We start from the raw sequence: 22,573 nt of genomic DNA, 5'->3' as shown, positions 1-22,573 counted from the left end.
AATCCTTGACAATAAAACACGAGGAACCAGAAATAAAACACGAGGAACAAGGAGGTTGGTGTTTATTCTTCATTCATCTTTAATGGTAGGGTTTTTCCTGGGTCTATATATATATATATATATATATATATATATATATATATATATATATATAAACACAAACAATGAGGCCTACTAGATACATTTTATGTTGAAATTATTGGATAGTTGTCTAAAATAATGATTAATGATTAAAAAAATAATTTCTTAATAGTTGTATTATTAGACTAATTAAAATGTATTCAATATAATAATCTAACCTTTGCAAACATAGCATACCTAAAGTGCAAAAACTGAAGAAGTTTGTTTGATTCTCGTTCACTTAATTTCCGTGAAAATAGCTGCCGTTGTTGTGTAATAGAATATTCAAAAAAGGCTCATTAAAACACAAATGCACACAAACACACGAGCTGAAATGTGCTTAGATCTTTACACAATACAAATAGATTATAAAGCATGTGTAAACCACACACAAGATGAAATGCACATAAAGAACGCTTAGATTATGGACTGGGTTGAGCATGAGGAGCTGAATCTTCACAAAGGCGCTCATCGCTCTTAAGGAAATATTACGACTCCGCTCACATGCTCTGGCGGGAATACTCAAAATAAAATGCATTTTGCACTCCAGTTCTACTACACACCATCGTTCCCCGCGGGTCTCCCGCGAAATATTCTGACTGCCCAAATGTAAAACCGGTGTTACGGTTTAACTGGTTACCGTGTTATCTGGTGGTCAACTTCCTGTTTAGGTCTCCGATGCAGATGTGCTGGTACGACGGCAGCAGATTCGCCGATTCTGAAAGCACAAACTGACGTGATATTAAGTGTCTAATAAACACAGACTTGCTCATTGCATGATTTTGATATTCTTGCAGAGATAATAAGTTATAGGTATGATCGCCCGTAGCCGCTCCCACGAGATTTGCATGGGTCCCGCGGGAGCCCAGACCCGATGCAACCCTCTACCCACATGAACCGCAAACCCAATATTGACAATAAATGTTAAATTGAAGTTGAATACAAAGAAATGGTTTGTGATTTTTTTTTTCCTTATCCTAGATGGTAAAAGAAAGCGATTAAAATTTATTTTACATGTAAACATCATCAATACCAAAGTATATTTGAAATGTCAAAGGTATCACAATATTATCTATTTACAAATATCAAAGCCCGCAGATGAAAATTTAAAGGGTTAGTTCATCCGAAAATGAAAATTGTCATTAATAATTCACCCTTATGCTGTTCCAAACATGTAAGACCTCCTATTATCTTCAGAACACAGTTTAAGATATTTTAGATTTAGTCTGAGAGCTCTCAGTCCCTCCTTTGAAGCTGTGTGTACGGTATACTGTCCATGTCCAGAAAGGTAAGAAAAACATCATCAAAGTAGTCCATGTGACATCACTGGGTCCGTTGGAATTATTGAAGCATCGAAAATACATTTTGGTCCAAAAATGGCAAAAACGACGACTTTATTCAGCATGGTCTTCTCTTCCGTGTCTGTTGTGAGAGAGAGTTCAAATCAAAGCAGTCTGGATATCCGGTTCGCGAAACGAATCATTCAGTTCACCAAATCGAACTGAATAGTTTTAAACGATTCGCATCTCTAATACGCATTAATCAACAAATGACTTAAGCTGTTCACTTTTTTAATGTGAGTGACACTCCCTCTGAGTTCAAACAAACCAATGATTAATTGGTTTGATTTCAATCTTTAATTTTTGCACATTTAATATGAGAACTGGTTTGTCCACTGTGCAGCCCCCAACAAAAAAACCTGGTTCAATATGGGTCAGTGGGCTAAAATCAAATTATAACATACACAGCTTTAGCCTACATCAAAACATGTTGGAAAGGTTTGTGCACATTGAACATCTCATTACAATCTAGTGTTTACGAAACAGCCGCAGTTAATTACTTCGTCATTTTGGTCAAGAAGTGTCTGCTAGATGCAGTGTAATTACAACACGCTAAAATACATGTGAAGAAAACTTACTTTGGCCAGTACAACACTGTTTCCACCACCTGGAGGCTTGTAGATGGACCCAGCCACAGCAGAAAGACTCACAACTTTCCAAAGACTTGTGGCTTTTAAACTCCTGAATCATGTAGTAACTTAAGTAACTAGACCAAAAACAAGATAATTCACAATGTCCGTATGTGCGTGGATGTATGGTCCAGGTCTCTGTGGCGTTCCGCTGCAGGGAGCTCGTATGGGTCGATATTCTGGATGCCTGAGAGCTTCTCCAAATACCTCTGTTTTGCGCTTGGTTTAACCTAAAAAACTGTATTCCATTGTTCTTATGTGTTCCATATGTATCGTGTGAGGTACTGGAGCAGTTTTTAACACCGCAGTAACTTCCAGTCATGGTAAAACAGTGTGGAAATGTGAGAACCTCCTCTACTACAGAGTTAACAACACACGTAAAAATCCTGTTTCGCCGCCGGTGTCCTGTCAACATGGCGGAGACTGTGATCTCGAGGGGAGGGGCTCTGTACTATGACGATGACAACTCACTCTCAATAGTCTATTTCATCCTGATGGGGCCCATCCACATCCACCCTGTAGCATGCGTCTAAATGTTGGTCCTTCAGTCTGTTTCTTAAAGCTGTTTCCACCTGTAATGGAATAGAATACATAGATCTCTCACAAATATTTAACTCTAAATAAGCAACATTTTAACAAATTTAAAAATACCAATTTCAGGGGTGAGAATAGCCTCTACATCCACAGTCTGGACAGGTGATGTTAGGACTATAGCTGCAGCTAAACTTAGGGATGGGTAAATGTCCCTGACATTGAATTGGTGGGTTTTTGTTAAATGTAAGCTAAAATCATCACAATTACCAAAGACTTAAACTACTTCAGTCTGTTTATATTGAATTTAATACACACGTTTCACAATTTGAGTTGAATTACTGAAATAAATGAATCTTTTCATGACTTTCTAATTTGAGATTCACCTGTATCTTTTTTTTTTTTTTTAAGAAAATCTATTAATTTGAGATGCTTTTGATTATAAAAATTTTAAGAAACCATTAAAATGGAATGCACAAATGTAATGGACAACAGAATTTGGTAAAAATAAAACTGTAAAACTTAATTACTTAGACATGTTTGTGATTTTTTTTAAGTATATAAAAATGTTAACTGAATTTTAACACTTTTCTTGTCTTTCATATACTGCTAAATAATTAAATGTAAATTAATTTGAATTTTTTTTTTAAAAGGATTCCATAGGGCCCTCTATTTATAATTCAATTTTGCGGGTAATAAAAATATACCATAAACAATAGCCTTTTAAAATTATTTAAAATACATGTTAGTGAAAGTGACATACAGCCAAGTATGGTGACCCATACTCCGAATTCGTGCTCTGGATTTAACCCATCCAAAGTGCACACGTAGCTAGGTCTGGGTATTGATTGGATTTAATTCGATACCGGTGCCATTTCGATACTTTTAAAACGGTTCCGGTGCCTGAACAGATACTTTTATAAAAATAAATAAATAAATACAATTCTAAAAAGGATAACATTTAAAGAACATTAAAGATATTTAAAATAAATCTATAGCATTCACATGCTCCTTGAATACTCTCATTTCCAAATCTTCCCTTACTCGAAGACTAATAAATGTATTTCATGATCTGGGTCATTGTTTAATAGAAAACCACACAACGTTTCTACAGTATCTTTCAATCGCTCTGATATTTAGTTAAAATGAGGGCTGTCTGTCACTGTCTTTAATCAGTTGATACAGTGAATGACTGTATGCTCATTCTTTATAAAGAAGCAACAATGTCATTTGTAAGGTAGCCTACAGTCTTAAACACATTAGTATTTTCACCCCAAAAAAAGGGTTTAAGCCAGTTATTTAAATATTTTGCTGTGGTGTGTCAGTAGGAATTATCAGTTTACATTTCCAAACATTCATTTTGCCATTAATTTGAATAATAATCTAGTGAGATTGTTGAATGCATTGTTGTCTGACAACAGACTTTTGCACAGTAGTATAGGGTGGCCATATGCGCCGTTCATGCGGGACACGCCCCGGCCAGGATTTTAATATTGCCTAAAACATCCAGAGCAGTTTGACCAATAACATGTAGGTATTGTACATAATCGACCAATCGTGGGGCTGTGTGTGATAAGGTGAGATCTAGAGGGAATGATCAAAGTGATGCAAATATGCACATGTGTTTGTTTGTTCAATTGATTTGAAGCGTCGCTGCGCACAAACCCCCCCCCCCAAAAAAAGTGCGGCACAATGCTTCAAGTCAAACGAACGAAGAAACGTGAAAGTGATTCGAAAGCATAAGGAGCCGTTTGCTCTGCTCTTTATAGCTCTCATGAATGTTACACAACGATCAACCTGCACAGTACAAATTGCCAAAAACTGGATATTTTAGGCATTTTTTAAATCCTGGCTGGGACGTGTCCCATATGAACGGCGCATATGGCCTATTCATAAAGTACATAAACTATAATATTAGAATATTTAAACTGAATATAATTCAAGTATGCATTCATATGTGTTGAGGGCTAGATTTTCACTGATGGAAACAGCTGTGGTTTGATGATCGGTGAACGGAGCGAAAGCTTTAAAGTAGATGAGAAACCGATTGCTCCTGCGTGTCCTTTTGTAAACTGTATTTATGACAAACAACTGCACAGACACAGATATTCTAACAGTCTGTTGATAAACACACATCTTGTGTCCTCTGTTTGTGTTTGAGTCCGCTCGCGGGATCTGCTGATTGAAGAGCGCTGAAAGACGAGGAGGAGACCGGTCTGCCGCTGTTTTCATATAACATTTAAGCGGTCACACTCTGAGACGATCGTGAATTTGTGTACAGTTTATGAAGCCCCGCTAAAAAAAACACATTGCTTGTCTCGTGACACCGCAGCAGCAACAGCACTAAATGAATGATGATCGGCTTTTATGTCATTTTTCCTTTTTTATTCAGAATATTCACAAATGTGTTAGCTATGACATGAAATATCTGATATTCCGATTGTCAAATACATGCAAGAAGAAGTATATTGTTGTTTAAACACCTTTATAATGATCGCGTTAGTTGAGCTGTATGCGTGTCGCCGTGTTCGTTTGTGCCGCAGAGAATCGGATCTGTTGGATTTACAACCTCTGTTTACAACACTTGAATTCATCCACTTCTCCCGAAATACTTAAAAGTAAGTCGCTGGTGAACTGGGAATAGAATAGAGTAAACATTAAGTTACTTACACAATGTGTATGAATAAAACGTGTCGAGTTATAATTGAAATTATCATTATTTCCTCTTCCATAGACATCAGTGTGTATTTTACAAACTCTAAATGTATTGTTTTTTTAGTACTTATGTGAATTTATATGTTTGAAACCTAAAATAAACAGTATGTGGTTGAAAACACTGAAAAGTTGTGTTATATGAAAGCTCTGAGCGCGCCTGTCTCTGGGTAAATTCAACATTTGAATGTAGCAGTTGATCATGTGATGCACTTGATCGTACGCTCCAGGAACCAGCCTAGACTGATTACACCTGTGTGATCGTACGTGCGAAAGGCTTAAAAACAATACATTTTCTGACACAAAATTTTTAAATGTAGGCTTAAATCAAACACATTTTAATTCAGGTTCTGTATTTATATTTATTTATTCTGTATTATGATCTTTTTATTTTTCTTGGTTTTCACCGAACACGTAGTCATATCGTATTGTATCGATATCGAGATATCTGGCATGAAAATCGAGATATGAAATTTTGTCCATATCGTTCAGCCCTACCACGCATTTTTGCTTCCATGTCAGATATAATGATGAAGGAAAGAGGTTAGAGTGTAAAACCATGATGGTGCGTAGAGCCACGTTACGACATCCCGTCGTGCACCCACTTCAGCGAAAAGATTGTGCCAGATCTTTATGAACAGGAGAAGAAAAAAGTTGTGGATGAACTATACTGAGCATCCTCTGTTGCGCTCACAACAGACGGGTGGACGTCCAGGGGGATGGAAAGCTATGTGACGATAACTGCTCACTTCATCACAGCAGACTGGGAGATGAGAATTCCAGCTATTATGTTAAAAAGAAGATATTATGCCATGTGCACTTTAAGTTGAATTCATATATTTTAATTTAATAATTTCATGTTAATAAAAAAAGACAAAATGTATGTTTATTTGTCTTGGCCCTTTTTTTTTTTTTTTTGCTGATCCAAAAAATGATCCGATCCATACGAGGACGAGCGAGTGCGGGTTTGGCTAGATGTATTTGGAGGTTATTGCTCACGTCTCGTTCTGCACATATCCAAATGTTTAAATATTCGCAATGTATCTGAATGTTAAACTATAATGTATATTTTTAATGTAAACTAGATGGAAAAGATCATCCTTTTCACATGAGCAAAAACGTCCTAGCCATAACAGCAGAGTGGACCCCGTATACTACGGTCGATGTAATCTGACCAGTGTAACCTTTTATATGTTTGGTTGACTGTACTTTATTTTAATAATGAACAGACTGCGATGTAAGTTTGAAATTAGAATGCACTTTAGCTGTTCTGTTTCAGTTATACCAAACACAAATTACCTGCTTTATATATTTAATACTTGGTCAGTTTGATTTTTGATTTGTTTGGTTAACTTTGGATACATTTTTTATTTTCATACCGTGTGCAGTGCACAAAATTAAGATTTGAGAGATGGTTCAAGTCAGTGCTCAATAAATGATGATAAGTTTAGAAATGTTGTGCATCCACGTATTATTAGTGTGACATTTTAACATGCAAATAAAGGGGAAAACTTCAAGATATCAGCCCTAAAAATCGGCAGCACATATCATCCATCGGCTGACCCTGACATCTGCATCGGCTATAGAAAAACCCATATTGAGACCCCCATGTACTTATTGTACAGTCACAGCTGCAACAAAGTCACGCATGCACGTACACACACACATTTGCATACATATCGTAGACTGTATAAGATACACACATGCACAAACAGATACACATGCACACATACACACAACATATATACACATACACAAACACACAGATATACACATGCACACATTAGCAGTAGCACACAAACACACATACATATACACAAACAAATTCGCATACACACACACACGCACTTTTACTTACACACAGAGAGAGAGAGAGATATGTCCATGCACTTACATACACACAAAAATGTATGTATGCCTGCACACTAGGGGTGTGCCGGTACTAGTATCGGTACCAAACGGTTCCTGGGCAAAAGTGATCATCCCTATCCCCTTGGAGTGGGGACTTTGGAGTGAATAGGGCATGTGTTGCCATTAAGTAGTCATTAGGATTGCAAAAGGAGCGATATAATTTCCTCTATCTTCAGCTGGGATGTTCCTGTGACAGCGTAGCATGTGCTGTTTTACTGTTGTAAATGTTTTTTATTTTATTTTTTTATTTTGATTTGTTTATTGTTGTTAGCATAAGCGTTGCAAATAACCATACATTTTATATTTAAGTTTTAAAAATCTGCTTTATAATATATAAAAACTAATATATATTAGGGCTGTGCGATTAATCGAAATCGAAATAAAATCGCGATTTGAGTGTGCGCGATTTCTAAATCGCCTTATAGCACGATTTTCTGCAGCCCTGACCTCCCGCTGTATGTTATCTGAACCAATCAGGATGCAGCGCACCTGAGTCGAGCGCGAGAGCAGAGCACTGAGAGCAGACTGGGCATATGCCTAACTCCAGGTTCACACACTCTGTCTGGGATGCGCAGCCTTTTTTTCCTTTATTTTTGAGCCCATGTTAACGGATCAGAACGTTCACACTGCACACAGTAAAAAGATGAGAACAGAAAAGGTTATAAATAGAAATGTGCGAAAACATAATATCTTGCGCATGAGCACAGAGAGAGTTGTGAGTGCACAGGACACAGGTTGAGCGAGAGGAGACACGTTGTAAGGCAGCATATATCTGATCCTTATACAGTCTATGATCTGAGCCAAAATGAGCGGATGCACGCGGTTATGAGTCATTCAAAAATATTTTTAATGATATTCGGGTCGCGGTCGCATTTTTGAAATACATAGGCCTACACTTTATTGGCTGAATAACTGGCATGAAGATGACGCACGAGCTCAGTCTGCACGTAGAGATGAAGGCGGCAAAGAGGACTGCATGGGGAGCAACAGCGCTGTTTTTGATAAAATATGATTTTGACGACTTCATTAAGTTGTTTTATAGAAAACTTTTTTTAAAAGATTTTCGTTTTGTATAAATTGTATCTTAATTTTGATCAATGTTTTATCAATCAGTTGCCCATACTTAATAAATAAGAAGCAAATATATAGCCTAGCAGTGTAATGTACAATGTAATAAGGCGCCGGCACGATCACTTGCATTGCATCTGAACTAAACTCTGCGTGTGCCTCCGATTTGAGAAATATAGGCTATATATTACAGACAGCTTGAAATGTCTTCTTTTAAACAAAAATATTCAAATCAAAATAAATGGGCTAATCTCTGATGATGTAATCCATATGAAATGTGCATTTCTCCCTGGCGTTCATGGCGAGTCTGCATCTTCAACTTCATCTTTGCAGCAACACCGAAAACACCAGTTTATTTCTGCTCAATTAAATGACTCCTTGCATATTTTCAAACCAGCAGTCCGTTCTGGGTTGAGCGAGACCCCAGGGAATGAGCGAGGGGATTGGAATATTCAGAGATGCGCTCTCTCACGAGCTCTGATCGGAACAAACCCGAGCATCAATGTCTGCTGACCTTGCAGAAACATACAAATAGACATAGCCAGACTAGACTTTTTTTTTAATACAAATTAAGAGCTTACTAACAATTTTTTATAATTATTGACAAAATTATAATATATTAAGTTTTTTTTTTTTTTTTTTGCCTAGTTAGTTTTGTCTACGTTCCTATGGACCAATGACGCTACGATGAGCATTTACTGCTTTTTTTAAAATGCGTGTCGGGTACAATATTTAATTGTTTTTTTTTTTGCGGTCTGAGTTGCGGGCGGGTTAGTTGAAAACGTCGATCGGTGCAGGTTATTAATACATTGACCCGCGCATCACTGGTGCGAGTGGATAGATTCGCGCATTATTTTTATGTGCTTTTGCGTTACAATAATGCACTCTCGTTGCTGCTTCTGAACAGCTTACACACAAATTACTGTATACGCACTGCAGATGTGTACAGTGACCCTTGGGCAATAAATATATTGGGCAAAACATATAACAACTGAGGCACCGCTACAGTAAGCTAGAGATAAAGCTCTCGTTGGTTTTCTTTTGGAAATATGTTTAAAATTTATACTGAATGCACTTATGACTGTAAAGCATGTATGTGTTTGTCAAAATCGTGATTAAAATCGAAATCGCAAAATTTATCAAAAAATCGTGATAGGTTTTTTTTGTCCATATCGCACAGCCCTAATATATATAAAACTTTTTAAAACATTAAATGTATATTGTTTTTATGTCGATATCCAGCTAAAGATAATGATGAAATTGTATTGCACCTTTTGCAAAGTGCATTCCTAACGACTACTTAATGGCACGCACATGCCCTACTCACTCCAAAGTCCCCACTTCAAGGGGATAAGGATGATCACTTCCAAATTTAATTTTACTTGTCCTACATGTTTGCATCTTTCCCTTTTGCTGGTTTGCACAGCACACACACATTTGTTTAGTGAAGTTCACTAAAATTAAGACTCACATAAAGAGTGAAAATGTGCTCAAATTATCACTAAACGTTTGTCATGACATCTCTGCTTGCATGATAAATATTATTTTAGAAATTATTTTAGTTTAACTCGACATAGGCCTACTTGTTCAGTGATAACTACGTAAAAAATAAGATAAAAAATAAGATGCTGAATACAAAGGATTTTGAAAATGACTCACTTCCTGCTGCCAGTGGGTGGGGCTATAACTTTGACTCCTAATAGTCACATATATAAAATCAGTATCATACAACAAACAAACCGATGAAGTTTGATCAAACTCATGTAATGTATGTGGATGTTATATACATGAATAGCTGACTTCTTGCTGGGCGGAGCCTATGACAAAGAGCGTGAAAGTTGTTCGGCTCAATGAGATCTACAAGTGTACTGAGTTTCATATAAATACATGCAAGTGTGTGTGAGCTGTGGTTCAAGTTTTCTGACTGTGTTCCAGGGGGTGCTGTAGAGCCCCTGAGTCACGCCCAGGACCCAGTCTCTGCGCTGCCCTGATGGCCACAGGTCCCAATGTGTGTGCCAATTTTCAATAGTTTTTGAGCATGTTAAGACCCCCAAAAGGTTTAAAAAAAAAAAAAATAATAATAAGAAACATAGCTGCAAGCAGCGATGGCGGGCTCAAGCCATCAGTGCGAAAACACCACACCGGTGGCATCAGGTAAACTGTGCCCAGTGGGCACATGCATTAAAGGGGGGGTGAAATGCTCGTTTTCATCTTGAGTACCTATAGAGTAGTACTGCATCCTTCATAACACCAAAAAGTCTTTAGTTTTTTTATATTTATAAGAGAAAGATAGTCTGTACCGTTTTTTCCCAGATAAACACGAGCGGCTGGAGGTGTGACGTGTGGGCGGAGCTAAAGAATCATGAGCCCGAGTAGACTTTTGCGTTGAGAGCACTGAAAGCTGTGACCTTACCGTGTGGAAAAAAAAAACATCATCCAAAACAAACCATGGCTAACAGTCAGATTCAGCCGTATATTTATGATCCAGAATCAGATCCAGAGGCTGAAATTGAACAAGAGCATTTCACCCCCCCTTTAACAATAACCCTCTGGCATTGAGGTTTTAAGGGATACGGCAGTTAAAGGGTTAATCTGAATCATCTACACTTTAAAATCACATTCACAGAACAATATGTATATATAACTTTAGTAACACTTTACAATAAGATTTCATTTATAAACATTAACTATGTTAACATGAACAATATTTATATAGCATTCATTCATGTCAGTTAATATTCCAAACTTAAACATTAAAACATTTTTATTTTGATTTTTTTTCCAAGCACATTTGACCAATTCCAAACCATATCAATCACAATAAATACCATAATTTTTTTTTATTTAAGCATTTATGAGTGCTATACAATAGTCCAGGAAAGCTGGAAGAGAAAAACTCCTTATATTCATGTGTGCAGAATTATTAGGCATGTTTTCTTATACAGATGAAATGCACTGAAAAAGAGTTTTAACTCGAACTGAAAAGTCGAAAAGTATGAAATCCCCATGAGAAATATCAAACACAAATGCAATACAGAAATGGATAAGTTAAGACTTGACCATTGTACAAAAAATGCTGACTGGGTCATGAGGCCTGAAAAGAAGAAGAAAAAAAAAACAGATCTAGAAGAACTGACAAAAATAATTGCAAAATAATTAGGAATTAATGTGAAGATAAATATTTAGTCAATTCTGCCAGACATACTTTTCAGGAAAGGAGATGGAATAAAAATAAGCTCCTAAATCTAATGCCAGATTCTGGAAGATATATTCCTCAAAGCGTGGTGATGCTGGTCCTTCAAGAGTCACTCCAAACCTATCTGTTCATAAAGCCTATATTTAAAGTCTTAATATATAGTATTTCACAATACTTCATGGTATTCTAATTAAATAATTTTTTGGAATCTTAAGTCTATCAGAACCTGACACAGAGTACAACAACAACAATAGGATCAGTATCATACAACGAAAAAACTGATCAAGTTTGATCAAACTCAGGTAATGTATGTGGATATTATTAGGCATTTCCTGTTTCTCTTTTTTGCCCTAATTTCAATGCCTCCCCACGGGCAAACCATTCGAGATATCAGAAATCTCCTGGCAATTTTTCACCCCCAATGACTTGAGATCATATTGACCGAGTTTGGTGGCAATCGGGTAAAAAAACCTATGGCAAGTATATCAAATTCCAGAGCATGCACTTTTTAAACAGCCCTGAATAGCTGACTTCCTGTTGGGCGGAGCTTATTGCATGAATAGCAAAAGTTGTTCAGCTCAATGAGACCTATAAGTGTACAGAGTTTCATTTAAATACATGCAAGTATGTGTGAGCTATACTTAAAGATTTCTGACTGTGTTCCAGTGGGCGCCATAGATCCCCTGTACCACACCCAGTTTTAAGCCTCTGCGGCGTCCAAACTATCATTAATACTGATATGTTTCGAGTTTCATGAAATTCTATGATTGTTATCTGCATCAAAATCACCAGAGAAGAATATTCAGGTTTTACACGTTGCCATGGCAACAATATTATAGATATTAATATCCGCTCAACAGTTTTATATTGGCTGTTTTGTGTCATTATTCTAATGAAGTTTGAAGCAAGATCGGACATTTTATGCCTAAATTATAACATCTCTTATTCCCATGGCAAGACTTTGAACTTTGTCACGGTGCCATGGACACGTCCCTTAACGAAAACTCAAGATCTTCACAACTGAACATCGCACAGGCCTTTAGATTAGACTGACCATAAAAATAAAAAAAAATCTTGGAGTAGTCTGTCGAAGCGTAAAAATTGAACTTCCTATTGCCTATAGGTGGTGCGATGACTATAACTGAATATGGGCATGTAAATATGTTCAGGGCAGGAGTCTTATTAAACATGTGAAGATTTTGGCAGATTGGATATTGTATGTCTGAGTTATAGCAACTTCATTTTTCATGGCGAATCATCGAAATTCGCCAGCCACCACAAATACACGCCCTTCAACGAAAACTCAAAATCTTCGCAATTTAACATCGCAAAGCCCTTTTAGATTAGGCATACCAAATTTGGTGTTGATCTGAATTAATCTCTAGGAGGAGTTCGTTAAAATACAACGCATGGAAATGGCAAAATGACACACAATTTGCTTATCAAATTTAAAATAACCGACTTCCTGTTGGGTTTCGAGAGGTACATGTGTATACCGATTTTCATACATGTACGTCAAAACGTAGCTCGTGGCGCACACAGTTGAACGTGTATGTGTGGCGCTGTTGAGCCATTTTGCCACACCCACTTCTGAAACCCATATTAGACGTACATTTTCGCCAGTTCTGAGGTGTGTGCAAAGTTTCAACTTTTTGAGCAAGTTTAGGCCCTCAAAAATAAGATTCATTTTGGAGAAGTATAATAATAATTAAAGCTGCAAGCAGCGATGAACGTGCACTCGCACCCGGGCTCACCGGCAGCGAGTGGCTTTAGTAAATAGGTGAACAGTGATAAATATGCGTTTAAACTCATAAATATAAGTAGAATATATCAATGTTTATTCCATATATGTGCCAATCTTCCTGTTGCCAGCAGGTGGCGCTATCATTCTAATGGAATATTGGCCTTCAGATGTGTTCAGGGCAGGACTCTTATCGAACGTGAAGTTTGGGGAAGATTGAACAAATTATGCCCGAGTTCCAAGAACTTCTCTTGCTGTGGCGAGACATCAAAAAGTTGTCATGACGCCATGGACATGCACTTTAACAAAAACTCAAGATCTCCACAAGTTAAAATTGCACAGGCCTTTAGATTAGACTGACTACAAAAGATACATTAATCTAAAAAAAATTCTAGGAGTAGTTTGTCACAGCATACAACATGTCACTTCCTGTTGCCAGCAGGTGGCGCTATGACTATAACTGAATATGGGCATGTAAATCTATTCAGGTCAAGAGTCTTATCCAACATGTGACGTTTGGGGCAGATTGGACATTGTATGTCTGAGTTACAGCAACTTCCTTTTTCATGGCGAAACATCGAAATTTGTCAGACCGCCATGGACACGCCTTTAACGAAACCTTACGAAAGTCCTTCGCAATTTAACATCGCAAATGGCTTTAGATTACACTGACCAAGTTTGGTGTTGATCTGAATAAATCTCTAGGAGGAGTTCGTTAAAGTACAACCCCTGAAAATGGCAAAAACAACACCAATTTTGCAGGGAAAATTCAAAATAACCGACTTCCTGTTGGGATTCGGATTTCGTACCAAGAGACTTTTTTGTAGGTATTGGTGTGTTACATGTGTGTACCAATTTTTGTACATGTACGTGAAACATAGCTCGAGGCACACTCTGTTGAAAGTGTATAGGTGGCGCTATCGAGCCATTATGCCACACCCGGTGGAATATTGGCCTGCTGATCTGTTCAGGTCAGGACTCTTATCACACATGTGAAGTTTGGGGAAGATCGGACATTTTATGCCTGAGTTATAACATCTTTTATTCACAGGGCGAGACATCGAACTTCGCCATGGTGCCGTGGACACTCCTTTTAACGAAAACTCAAGATCTTCACAACTGAACATCGCACAAGCCTTTAGATTAGACTCACCACAAAAAAGACATTGATGTCAAAAAATTTCTAGGAGTAGTTCGTCACAGCGTAAAATATGACACTTCCTGTTGCCAATAGGTGGCGCTATGACTATAACTGAATATGGGCATGTCAATCTGTTCAGGTTCAGAGTTTCATCAAACATGTGAAGTTTGGGGCAGATTGGACATTGTATGTGTGAGTTATAGCAACTTCATTTTTCATGGCGAATCATCGAAATTCGCCAGGCCGCCACGGACACGCCCTTCAACGAAAACTCAAGATCTTCGCAATTTAATGTCGCAAAGGCCTTTAGATTAGGCATACCAAATTTGGTGTTGATTTGAAGAAATCTCTAGGAGGAGTTTGTTAAAATACAACACATGGAAATGACCAAAATTACACAAAATTCGCTCATAATATTAAAAATAACCGACTTCCTGTCGGGTTTAGAATTTTGGTCCAAGAGTCTTTTTTGTAGGTATTGGTGTGTTACATATGTGTGCCAATTTTCGTGCATGTACGTGAAACATAGCTGGAAGGCTGTTGATTTTCTTAGTATAGGTGGCGCTGTCGAGCCATTTTGCCACACCCTCTTCTGAACCCTATATCAGACGAAAATTCTCACCAGGTTTGACGCGTGTGCAAAGTTTCATGACTTTGTGAGCATGTTTAAGCCCTCAAAAATGCTATTCATTCGGGAGAAGAAGAAGAAGCGGAATAATAATAATAAAAAACAAAGCAGATACAAGAGGGTCCTCGCACCTCGGTGCTCGGGCCCTAATATTAATAATAAGAATAAGAAAAATCCTTAGGGGAACAATAGGGCCCTGCGCCCATTGGCTCGGGCCCTAATAATAAACGGAGCAATTCCAATAGGGTCCTCGCACTGCAGTGCTCGGGCCCTAATAATAATAATTATAAACGGAGCAATTCCAAGAGGGTCCTTGCACCATCGGTGCTCGGGCCCTAATAAACGGAGCAGACACAATAGGGTCCTTACACCATCGGTGCTCGGGCCCTAATAATCCTTAGAAAATGAATAGGGCTCTGCGCCCCTTCGGGCTTGAGACCTAAAAATAAATGGAGCAGATACAAGAGGGTCCTCGCACCATCGGTGCTCGGGCCCTAAATATACTTCGATAATTCAAGCACGTCTCATTTTGCAAATGTCACATTACATGATTTTACTGATTTGCACAGGAAATTGGGCTTTTATGGAGGAACGAAAGTGCAGCGCTGCAAAAGTGGGGGGACAATAATCGTTTTACCTCGATCATTGGATTTTTATAATCATTATAGGGCAAAATCGAAACTGTATCTTTTTATTTCGATTAATTGCATAGTCCTAATATGAAGTTTGCACAAATCTAAATAATGATCTGAGATCTCATCACTTGTCTGCATAATTTCAAAATCATCAACATCAATTCCATGTGACAGTATTAAATCTAGAGTATGATTTCAACAATGAGTAGGTCCCGAGACATGTTTTCTAACCCCAATAGAGTTCAGAATGTCTATAAATGCTGATCCCAATGCATCTTTTTCATTATCAACAGGGATATTAAAATCACCAACTATTAAAACTTTATCTGCAGCCAAAACTAACTCGGATACAAACATCACAGGGGATGTATCATTAACATTTGTTTCTCTGGAAAAATGTAAAGCACCATTACTTCAAACAGGTTATACTTGAAGCCTGCCCTCTGAGAAATCCTAAAAACTTTGTTGTAAATTGAAGCAACACTTCCCCTTTGCCTTTCAGACGCGGCTCATGTTTATAACAGTAATCTTGGGGGGTGGACTCATTTAAAATAATGTAATCATCAGGTTTTAGCCAGGTTTCTCTCAAACAGAGCACATCTAGATTATGATCAGTGATCATATTTAATGAATGTTTAATAACAATAACACCCATTAGATCCTTTGTGTAAAGGTTTTTTAATTTTTGATGAGTAGACTGTAGCCCAAGACTATCCTACGTTTTGAAATTAACTCACTGTAAAAAAAAAAAAAAAAATTAAGATGTTACAATGTTATATCATAATTTTATTGTTGTTTTACTTTTATCTCATTTTACAATTACATTAACTTTGCAATTCATCCCTTTGTATAAATGTATATATGTATATAAAATATATACATATATAAATTTTACTAGGGTTGTGGTGGTGGTAAAGTGGTAAAAATCTGCCAACGTTGCATCCCTAGTAAAATTTATATATCTATTGTTTTACCCAGCTCAAAAACCCTTGGGTCAAATTGATCCAAAACGATGCTTAAACAATTTCACCCAGTTAAATTAGTAAAATTACCAAAAATAAATCATTTTACCTTTATTTCAGAGTTCATTGAAGAAAAAGAGGAAAATGAAGAATCAAGTCCTCAAGAGAAGCAGAACGCATGTGATCAATGCGATAAAATGTTTTTATGGGCTTCACTTCTGAAGAAACACTTGAAAGTTCATGCAAAGAAACCACATTCATGTCATTTGTGTGGTAAGAGTTTTTTGCATGTACAAAGTTTAAAAGAACATCAGAAAATACATACTGATGTGAGAGAGTACATGTGCTCTGAGTGTGAGAAGACTTTTAGTTCAGTGAGCAGTTTAAAACGGCACGAGAGGATCCACACTGGAGAGAAACCTTACAAGTGTTCACAATGTGACAAGAGATTCAGTGTGTCATCAAGTGTGAAAACACATGAGAGGATCCACACTGGAGAGAAACCTTACAAGTGTTCACGCTGTGACAAGAGATTCAGTCAGATATCAAGTCTGAAAACACACAAGAGGATCCACACTGGAGCGAAACCTTACAAGTGTTCACAATGTGACAAGAGATTCAGTGTGTCATCAAGTCTGAAAACACATGAGAGGATCCACACTGGAGAGAAACCTTACAAGTGTTCACACTGTGACAAGAGATTCAGTCGGTTAATAGAGCTGAAAACACATGAGATGATTCACACTGGAGAGAAACCTTACAAGTGTTCACACTGTGACAAGAGATTCAGTGTGTCATCAAGTCTGAAAACACATGAGAGGATCCACACTGGAGAGAAACCTTACAAGTGTTCACACTGTGACAAGAGATTTAGTGTGTCAACAAATCTGATGACACATGAGAGGATCCACACTGGAGAGAAACCTTACAAGTGTTCACACTGTGACAAGAGATTTAGTGTGTCAACAAATCTGATAACACATGAGAGGAATTACACTGGAGAGAAACCTTACAAGTGTTCACACTGTGACAAGAGATTCAGGGTGTCATCAAGTCTGATAACACATGAGAGGATCCACACTGGAGAGAAACCTTACAAGTGTTCACACTGTGACAAGAGATTTAGTGTGTCAACAAATCTGATAACACATGAGAGGATCCACACTGGAGAGAAACCTTACAAGTGTTCACAATGTGACAAGAGATTCAGTGTGTCATCAAGTCTGAAAACACATGAGAGGATCCACACTGGAGCGAAACCTTACAAGTGTTCACAATGTGACTAGAGATTCAGTGTGTCATCAAGTCTGAAAACACATGAGAGGATTCACACTGGAGAGAAATCTTACTAGTGTTCACAATGTAACGAGATTCAGTGGTGCATCAAGTCTGAAAAGACATGAGAGGATTCACACTGGAGAGGAAGCACATCAACGCAATGTACGTGGGAAGTGTTCCATTAAGTCATCTGTTATACAAAGTCAAACAAAAAACAATCACAGTAAGGCCCCGTACACGCGGAGATGCATTTAGATGTTTATGTAAATATTTTGTTTTGATATATGCTTTCGTCCAGACGGATCCAGCATTTGGGAGAATTAATTCACTATTTCTTTGGGTCCCAGAGTGGATAAATCTGAAAATGACACATTTGGGTCTTTGTGTTCTGCCAATCCATATATTTTGTTAAACGATGTCATCACCCCACTTCTCTACTATAGTCAGACACCGCTACGTCATGTAACACCAACAACAATGGAGAACTAGATTTTTGTGTTCATGCTGCAGAAGCTACTGAGCCTATTAGCTTGATTAAACTTAATAGTAGAGCTGCACGATATTGGAAAACAACTCGCATCATGATAATTTGTCTTTGCGATGTATATTGCGATATGGAAAAAAATCGCCAGATGACTTGAACTGCTCTATTTGGGAATTTTTTTTTAATGATTGGGGTGATTTTGTAGGTGAATAAATCAGCTAAGAAAATAGGCAAATTACAAACATAGATAAATATAACAGATAAATGATACAAATAAATAAAAAAATGCTTTGTATTCTTCAGGTAAGACCAACTGTTACTGTCTGTTACGTTAAGTCTAATACATTACTGCTGCGTTACATTGCTGACAGAATGCAGTGTTTATAATCTAGAGATCGTAAAGAGGATGTAGCACACACACTGCCAAGTCAAGTGCCAGTGGATTACAGACTTGCACCCGCGAGACCTGATGCAACAGAGAGCGGCGTGGGACAAGACTCGTGTTTGTGTGTGTGTGTGTGTGTGTGCAGGATGCAGGAAAATAAAAAAAGAAATATCTAAACATAAAAAATCTAAAACAAATTATTTATCTATTGCACAAAAGCAAAATAAACTATTAAATATAAACGATTAATAGGTGCAAGCGTATGCAGAGCTTCTATTTAGGCTTTAACAGGGATTGGTTTGTTGCATGATGAGACTGATGCGAGATACTGGTCCAAAAGCACAAGTTTTGTTAATAAGTTTAATTTCTTCCTGTAATATAGGCTAAGTGAGTTTTTCATTATTGTTGCAGTTTCCATTTAAAATAAATAAAACATTGAACCACAAACTAAGCATTTGTTTTAAAAGGGGGAAAATACCTCATTTATTTTGGTTACAATATCCATCTTATTAGTTTTTATTAATACAATACAAATGTTTTAATGCCAATGTGAATTTGTACCATTGTACTTTTTATGGCTTGTGTTTTAATTAATAGGCTAATAATGAACCACATACTACTATAGTTCCCTTTCAATACTTCACTCGTACTGCGTCGAAGACGCATATGGGAAAAACCCCCTTTTTCTCCTGAACTGAAGCCTTATTCAATCACGCAGTGAAACTGCACAGCCATTGGATCGTGCAGTGCTATTAAAACAAACCAATGGCTTGGCAGCGGTGCTGCACGAACCTATGGCAGCGAAGCCCGCCAAAGCCCGCCAATATGGGCGGGGAATCTGGCTATATATTGGCCGCTTCGCCACAGGAATTCAGATTATTTCTCCTTCAGCGACGACGTCACATCGCTTCGCTGATCTCCGCTGAACTGCTCGCCGTTGACACGCCTCGCACTGGAACGCGACTGCCGGTCCCCACCGCAGATTCATCGCTTCCCTGCGGCCATCCGGTGAGATATATTGAAAGAGCAAATTTCTCTAAAAGAGCCTTTTTCTACGGCGTTGTTGCAAATGCCGTCTCGTCATTGCAGCTCGTGCAGAGCCCCTCTGCACGCTGATGACGGGCACAGCGAGTGTGTCGCGTGCTTGGGGAAACCCCACGCTGACACAGCACTCGCGGGGAATTCATGTTCTCATTGCGAGAACATGAATATCGCCTCTCTGCGCTCGCGAATCGCTTTCTTTTCAGAGAGCGATCTCGCTCCTCGCGCCCTCCCTTTTTCTTCCTCCCGCGAGCCGGCGAGGAAGAAAAGGCGGGGCAGAGGATTAAAGCAGCAGGATGAAAGCGAGCTCACGCCGGCTCAGCCCCCGCGTGCCTCGTTTTCTCCGCCCAGAGGGGATTCCCCAGTCCTCTTTGTACAGCCAGACCAGTGTCCCTCTGCTGCCGCGAGTGATCTGGTTTTGTTTGGAGGGACTGAGGAGGAACTGCTAGAGGACAGCATGTCTCTAGCCGCTTCAGATGCTGAGGAGCTGTCGGGCTCGCCGGACCCCGCCCCCTCGATGTCATCTGAACCAAACCGCTCGAAACTCGGGATGGACGCCGAGCTTATCCGCGTTCTCTCCAGGGCAGTGGATGAGCTGGGTCTGGATTGGTCTCCTCCAGAGGAACCAGCCCGTAGCCGTCTGGATGAATGGTTTCTGCCGGGGCGCCAGCAAGCCCCTCGTCAGCGAACTGCTCCGTTCTTCCCGGAGGTCCACGACGAGCTCACTAAATCGTGGCGCGCCCCCTACTCAGCGCGCCTGCGTACTTCATCTTCATCCGCCCTCACCTCAATTGACGGCGCTGATGAAAGAGGATACGAACGGCTGCCGCCGCTGGACGAGTCTGTGGCCGTGCATCTCTGCCCGCCAGCAGCTATTGGATGGAAAGCCAAGGCCAACCATCCGTCCAAACCCTGCCGTACGACGTCGGCGCTCGCCGGGCGTGCCTACTCATCGGCAGGGCAAGCAGCCGCGGCGCTCCACTCTATGGCGGTGCTTCAAGTCTTCCAGGCCAAACTTCTCGCCGCCACCGACGAGTCTGGCCCAGATGTCGCCACACTCAGGGAGCTGAGAAGTGCAACAGACTTGGCGCTGCGTGCTACCAAGAGCACCGCCCAGGCCATTGGGCGCTCGATGGCTAACCTGGTCGTCTTGGAGCGCCACTTATGGCTCAACCTTACAGAGATCAAGGATGCTGACAGAGCCCAGTTCCTAGACGCACCGATCTCCCCCAGCGGCCTCTTTGGCCCGGCGATAGAGGGATTCGCCGAGCGTTTCACAGAGGCGCAGAAGTCGTCCCAGGCAATGCGACACTTCCTGCCGAAGCGCGCTTCATCTGCTGCCAGTCGCCCCAGACAGGTGCCGATTCGTCAGCCTCCTAAGCAAGCGCCAGCTGCTACCACCGCAGCCCAGCCGGTGAAACCCGAGCCTCGACACCGTTCTCGCTCGGCCACCAGACGGTATCAGTATCCCAAGCGCATGGGACCCCGGCCCAAGATAGTGCTGGACCCTGCGCCGCCGCCGTCATCCTGATCGACAGGAAAGAAAGAGGAGGGGGCTAAGTCTCGCCACAGCCGGACCACCCCCCAAACTGCCCCGTGTGTTCTGCCGTCCATCTCCAGATGTCGGCGAAGTTGTTCCTGCTGCAAACAATGGGCCCTTGTTAGCGCCAAGACAGCAAAGCGCTGTTATAGTGCAAAAAAAAAAAAAAAAAAAAAAACACCTTCACAAAAAGAGCAGTTCTCCTCACACAACACTCACGAGTGCTATGTCCCCCCACGGCGGTCAATCACTCGAGTTAATACAACCTCTGTCCATCCGGGCCTCACAATGGCAAGCCATTCCCGGGGTATCAGATTGGGTCATGGGAGTAATAAAACACGGCTATTCCCTTCAGTTCGCACGACGGCCACCACGCTTTCGCGGGGCGGTCACCACTTCAGTGCACAACGAGAACGCTCACGTTCTTCGTGCCGAAGTGAAAAATCTGCTGGTGAAGGGAGCTATAGAAATCGTTCCCCCAGCACACCGCGACTCAGGGTTTTACAGCCGTTACTTCCTGGTTCCCAAGAAGGATGGTGGGCTGCGCCCCATCCTCGATTTAAGACATCTGAACCGTGCCCTCATGAGACGGCGCTTCAGAATGATCACATTGAAACAAATCCTCTCGCAAATACGCTCAGGGGATTGGTTCTTTTCGCTGGATCTGAAAGACGCTTACTTTCACATCCAGATAGCCCCCCGTCACAGGCCGTTCTTGAGATTTGCCTTCGAGGGCGTGGCTTACCAATACAAGGTCCTCCCCTTTTGGCTGTCTCTGGCGCCTCGCACGTTCACAAAGTGCATGGATGCGGCTCTCTCCCCTCTCAGGCAGAAGGGCATCCGCATTCTCAATTACCTCGACTACTGGCTAGTTCTAGCTCAGTCAGAGGGGGAGGCATTGGGTTACAGAACTGTGCTCCTCAGCCATCTGGAATGCCTGGGGCTCAGGGTGAACTTTGTCAAGAGCTCACTGTCCCCCAGCCGGCGGATATCGTTTCTGGGAACAGTGTTAGACTCAGTGACAGTGAGGGCAACAATGGTGAAGGAGCGCGCTGCGGCACTACAGCGACTTGCGGCCTCTTTCAAAATAGGTGCTTCTCGACCCATAAAGACATTCCAGAAGCTGCTGGGTCTTATGGCGGCGGCATCGCCGGTGCTGGAGCTCGGGCTGCTTCGTATGCGCCCCCTCCAATATTGGCTGAAACCACGTGTTCCACCTCATGCATGGCGT

The 22,573-nt window shown here is 40.2% G+C and overlaps 1 protein-coding gene across 1 annotated transcript; it reads left to right on the top strand.

Annotated features, from left to right (window-relative positions):
• Positions 1 to 19,433, top strand: LOC113077178 (zinc finger protein 85-like). The gene is made up of 2 exons (XM_026249640.1): positions 1 to 54; positions 16,735 to 19,433. The coding sequence occupies exon 2, from the start codon at positions 16,812 to 16,814 to the stop codon at positions 17,898 to 17,900; it is 1,089 nt and encodes a 362-aa protein (XP_026105425.1). The 5' UTR covers positions 1 to 54; positions 16,735 to 16,811; the 3' UTR covers positions 17,901 to 19,433.
• Positions 19,434 to 22,573: the final 3,140 nt, after the last annotated feature.

This window comes from Carassius auratus, unplaced genomic scaffold, assembly GCF_003368295.1.
Source record: "Carassius auratus strain Wakin unplaced genomic scaffold, ASM336829v1 scaf_tig00021918, whole genome shotgun sequence".
Classification (NCBI taxonomy): Eukaryota; Metazoa; Chordata; class Actinopteri; order Cypriniformes; family Cyprinidae; genus Carassius; species Carassius auratus.
The sequence above is the reverse complement of the archived record's forward strand: the minus strand, read 5'-3'. Positions and strand labels throughout refer to the sequence as shown.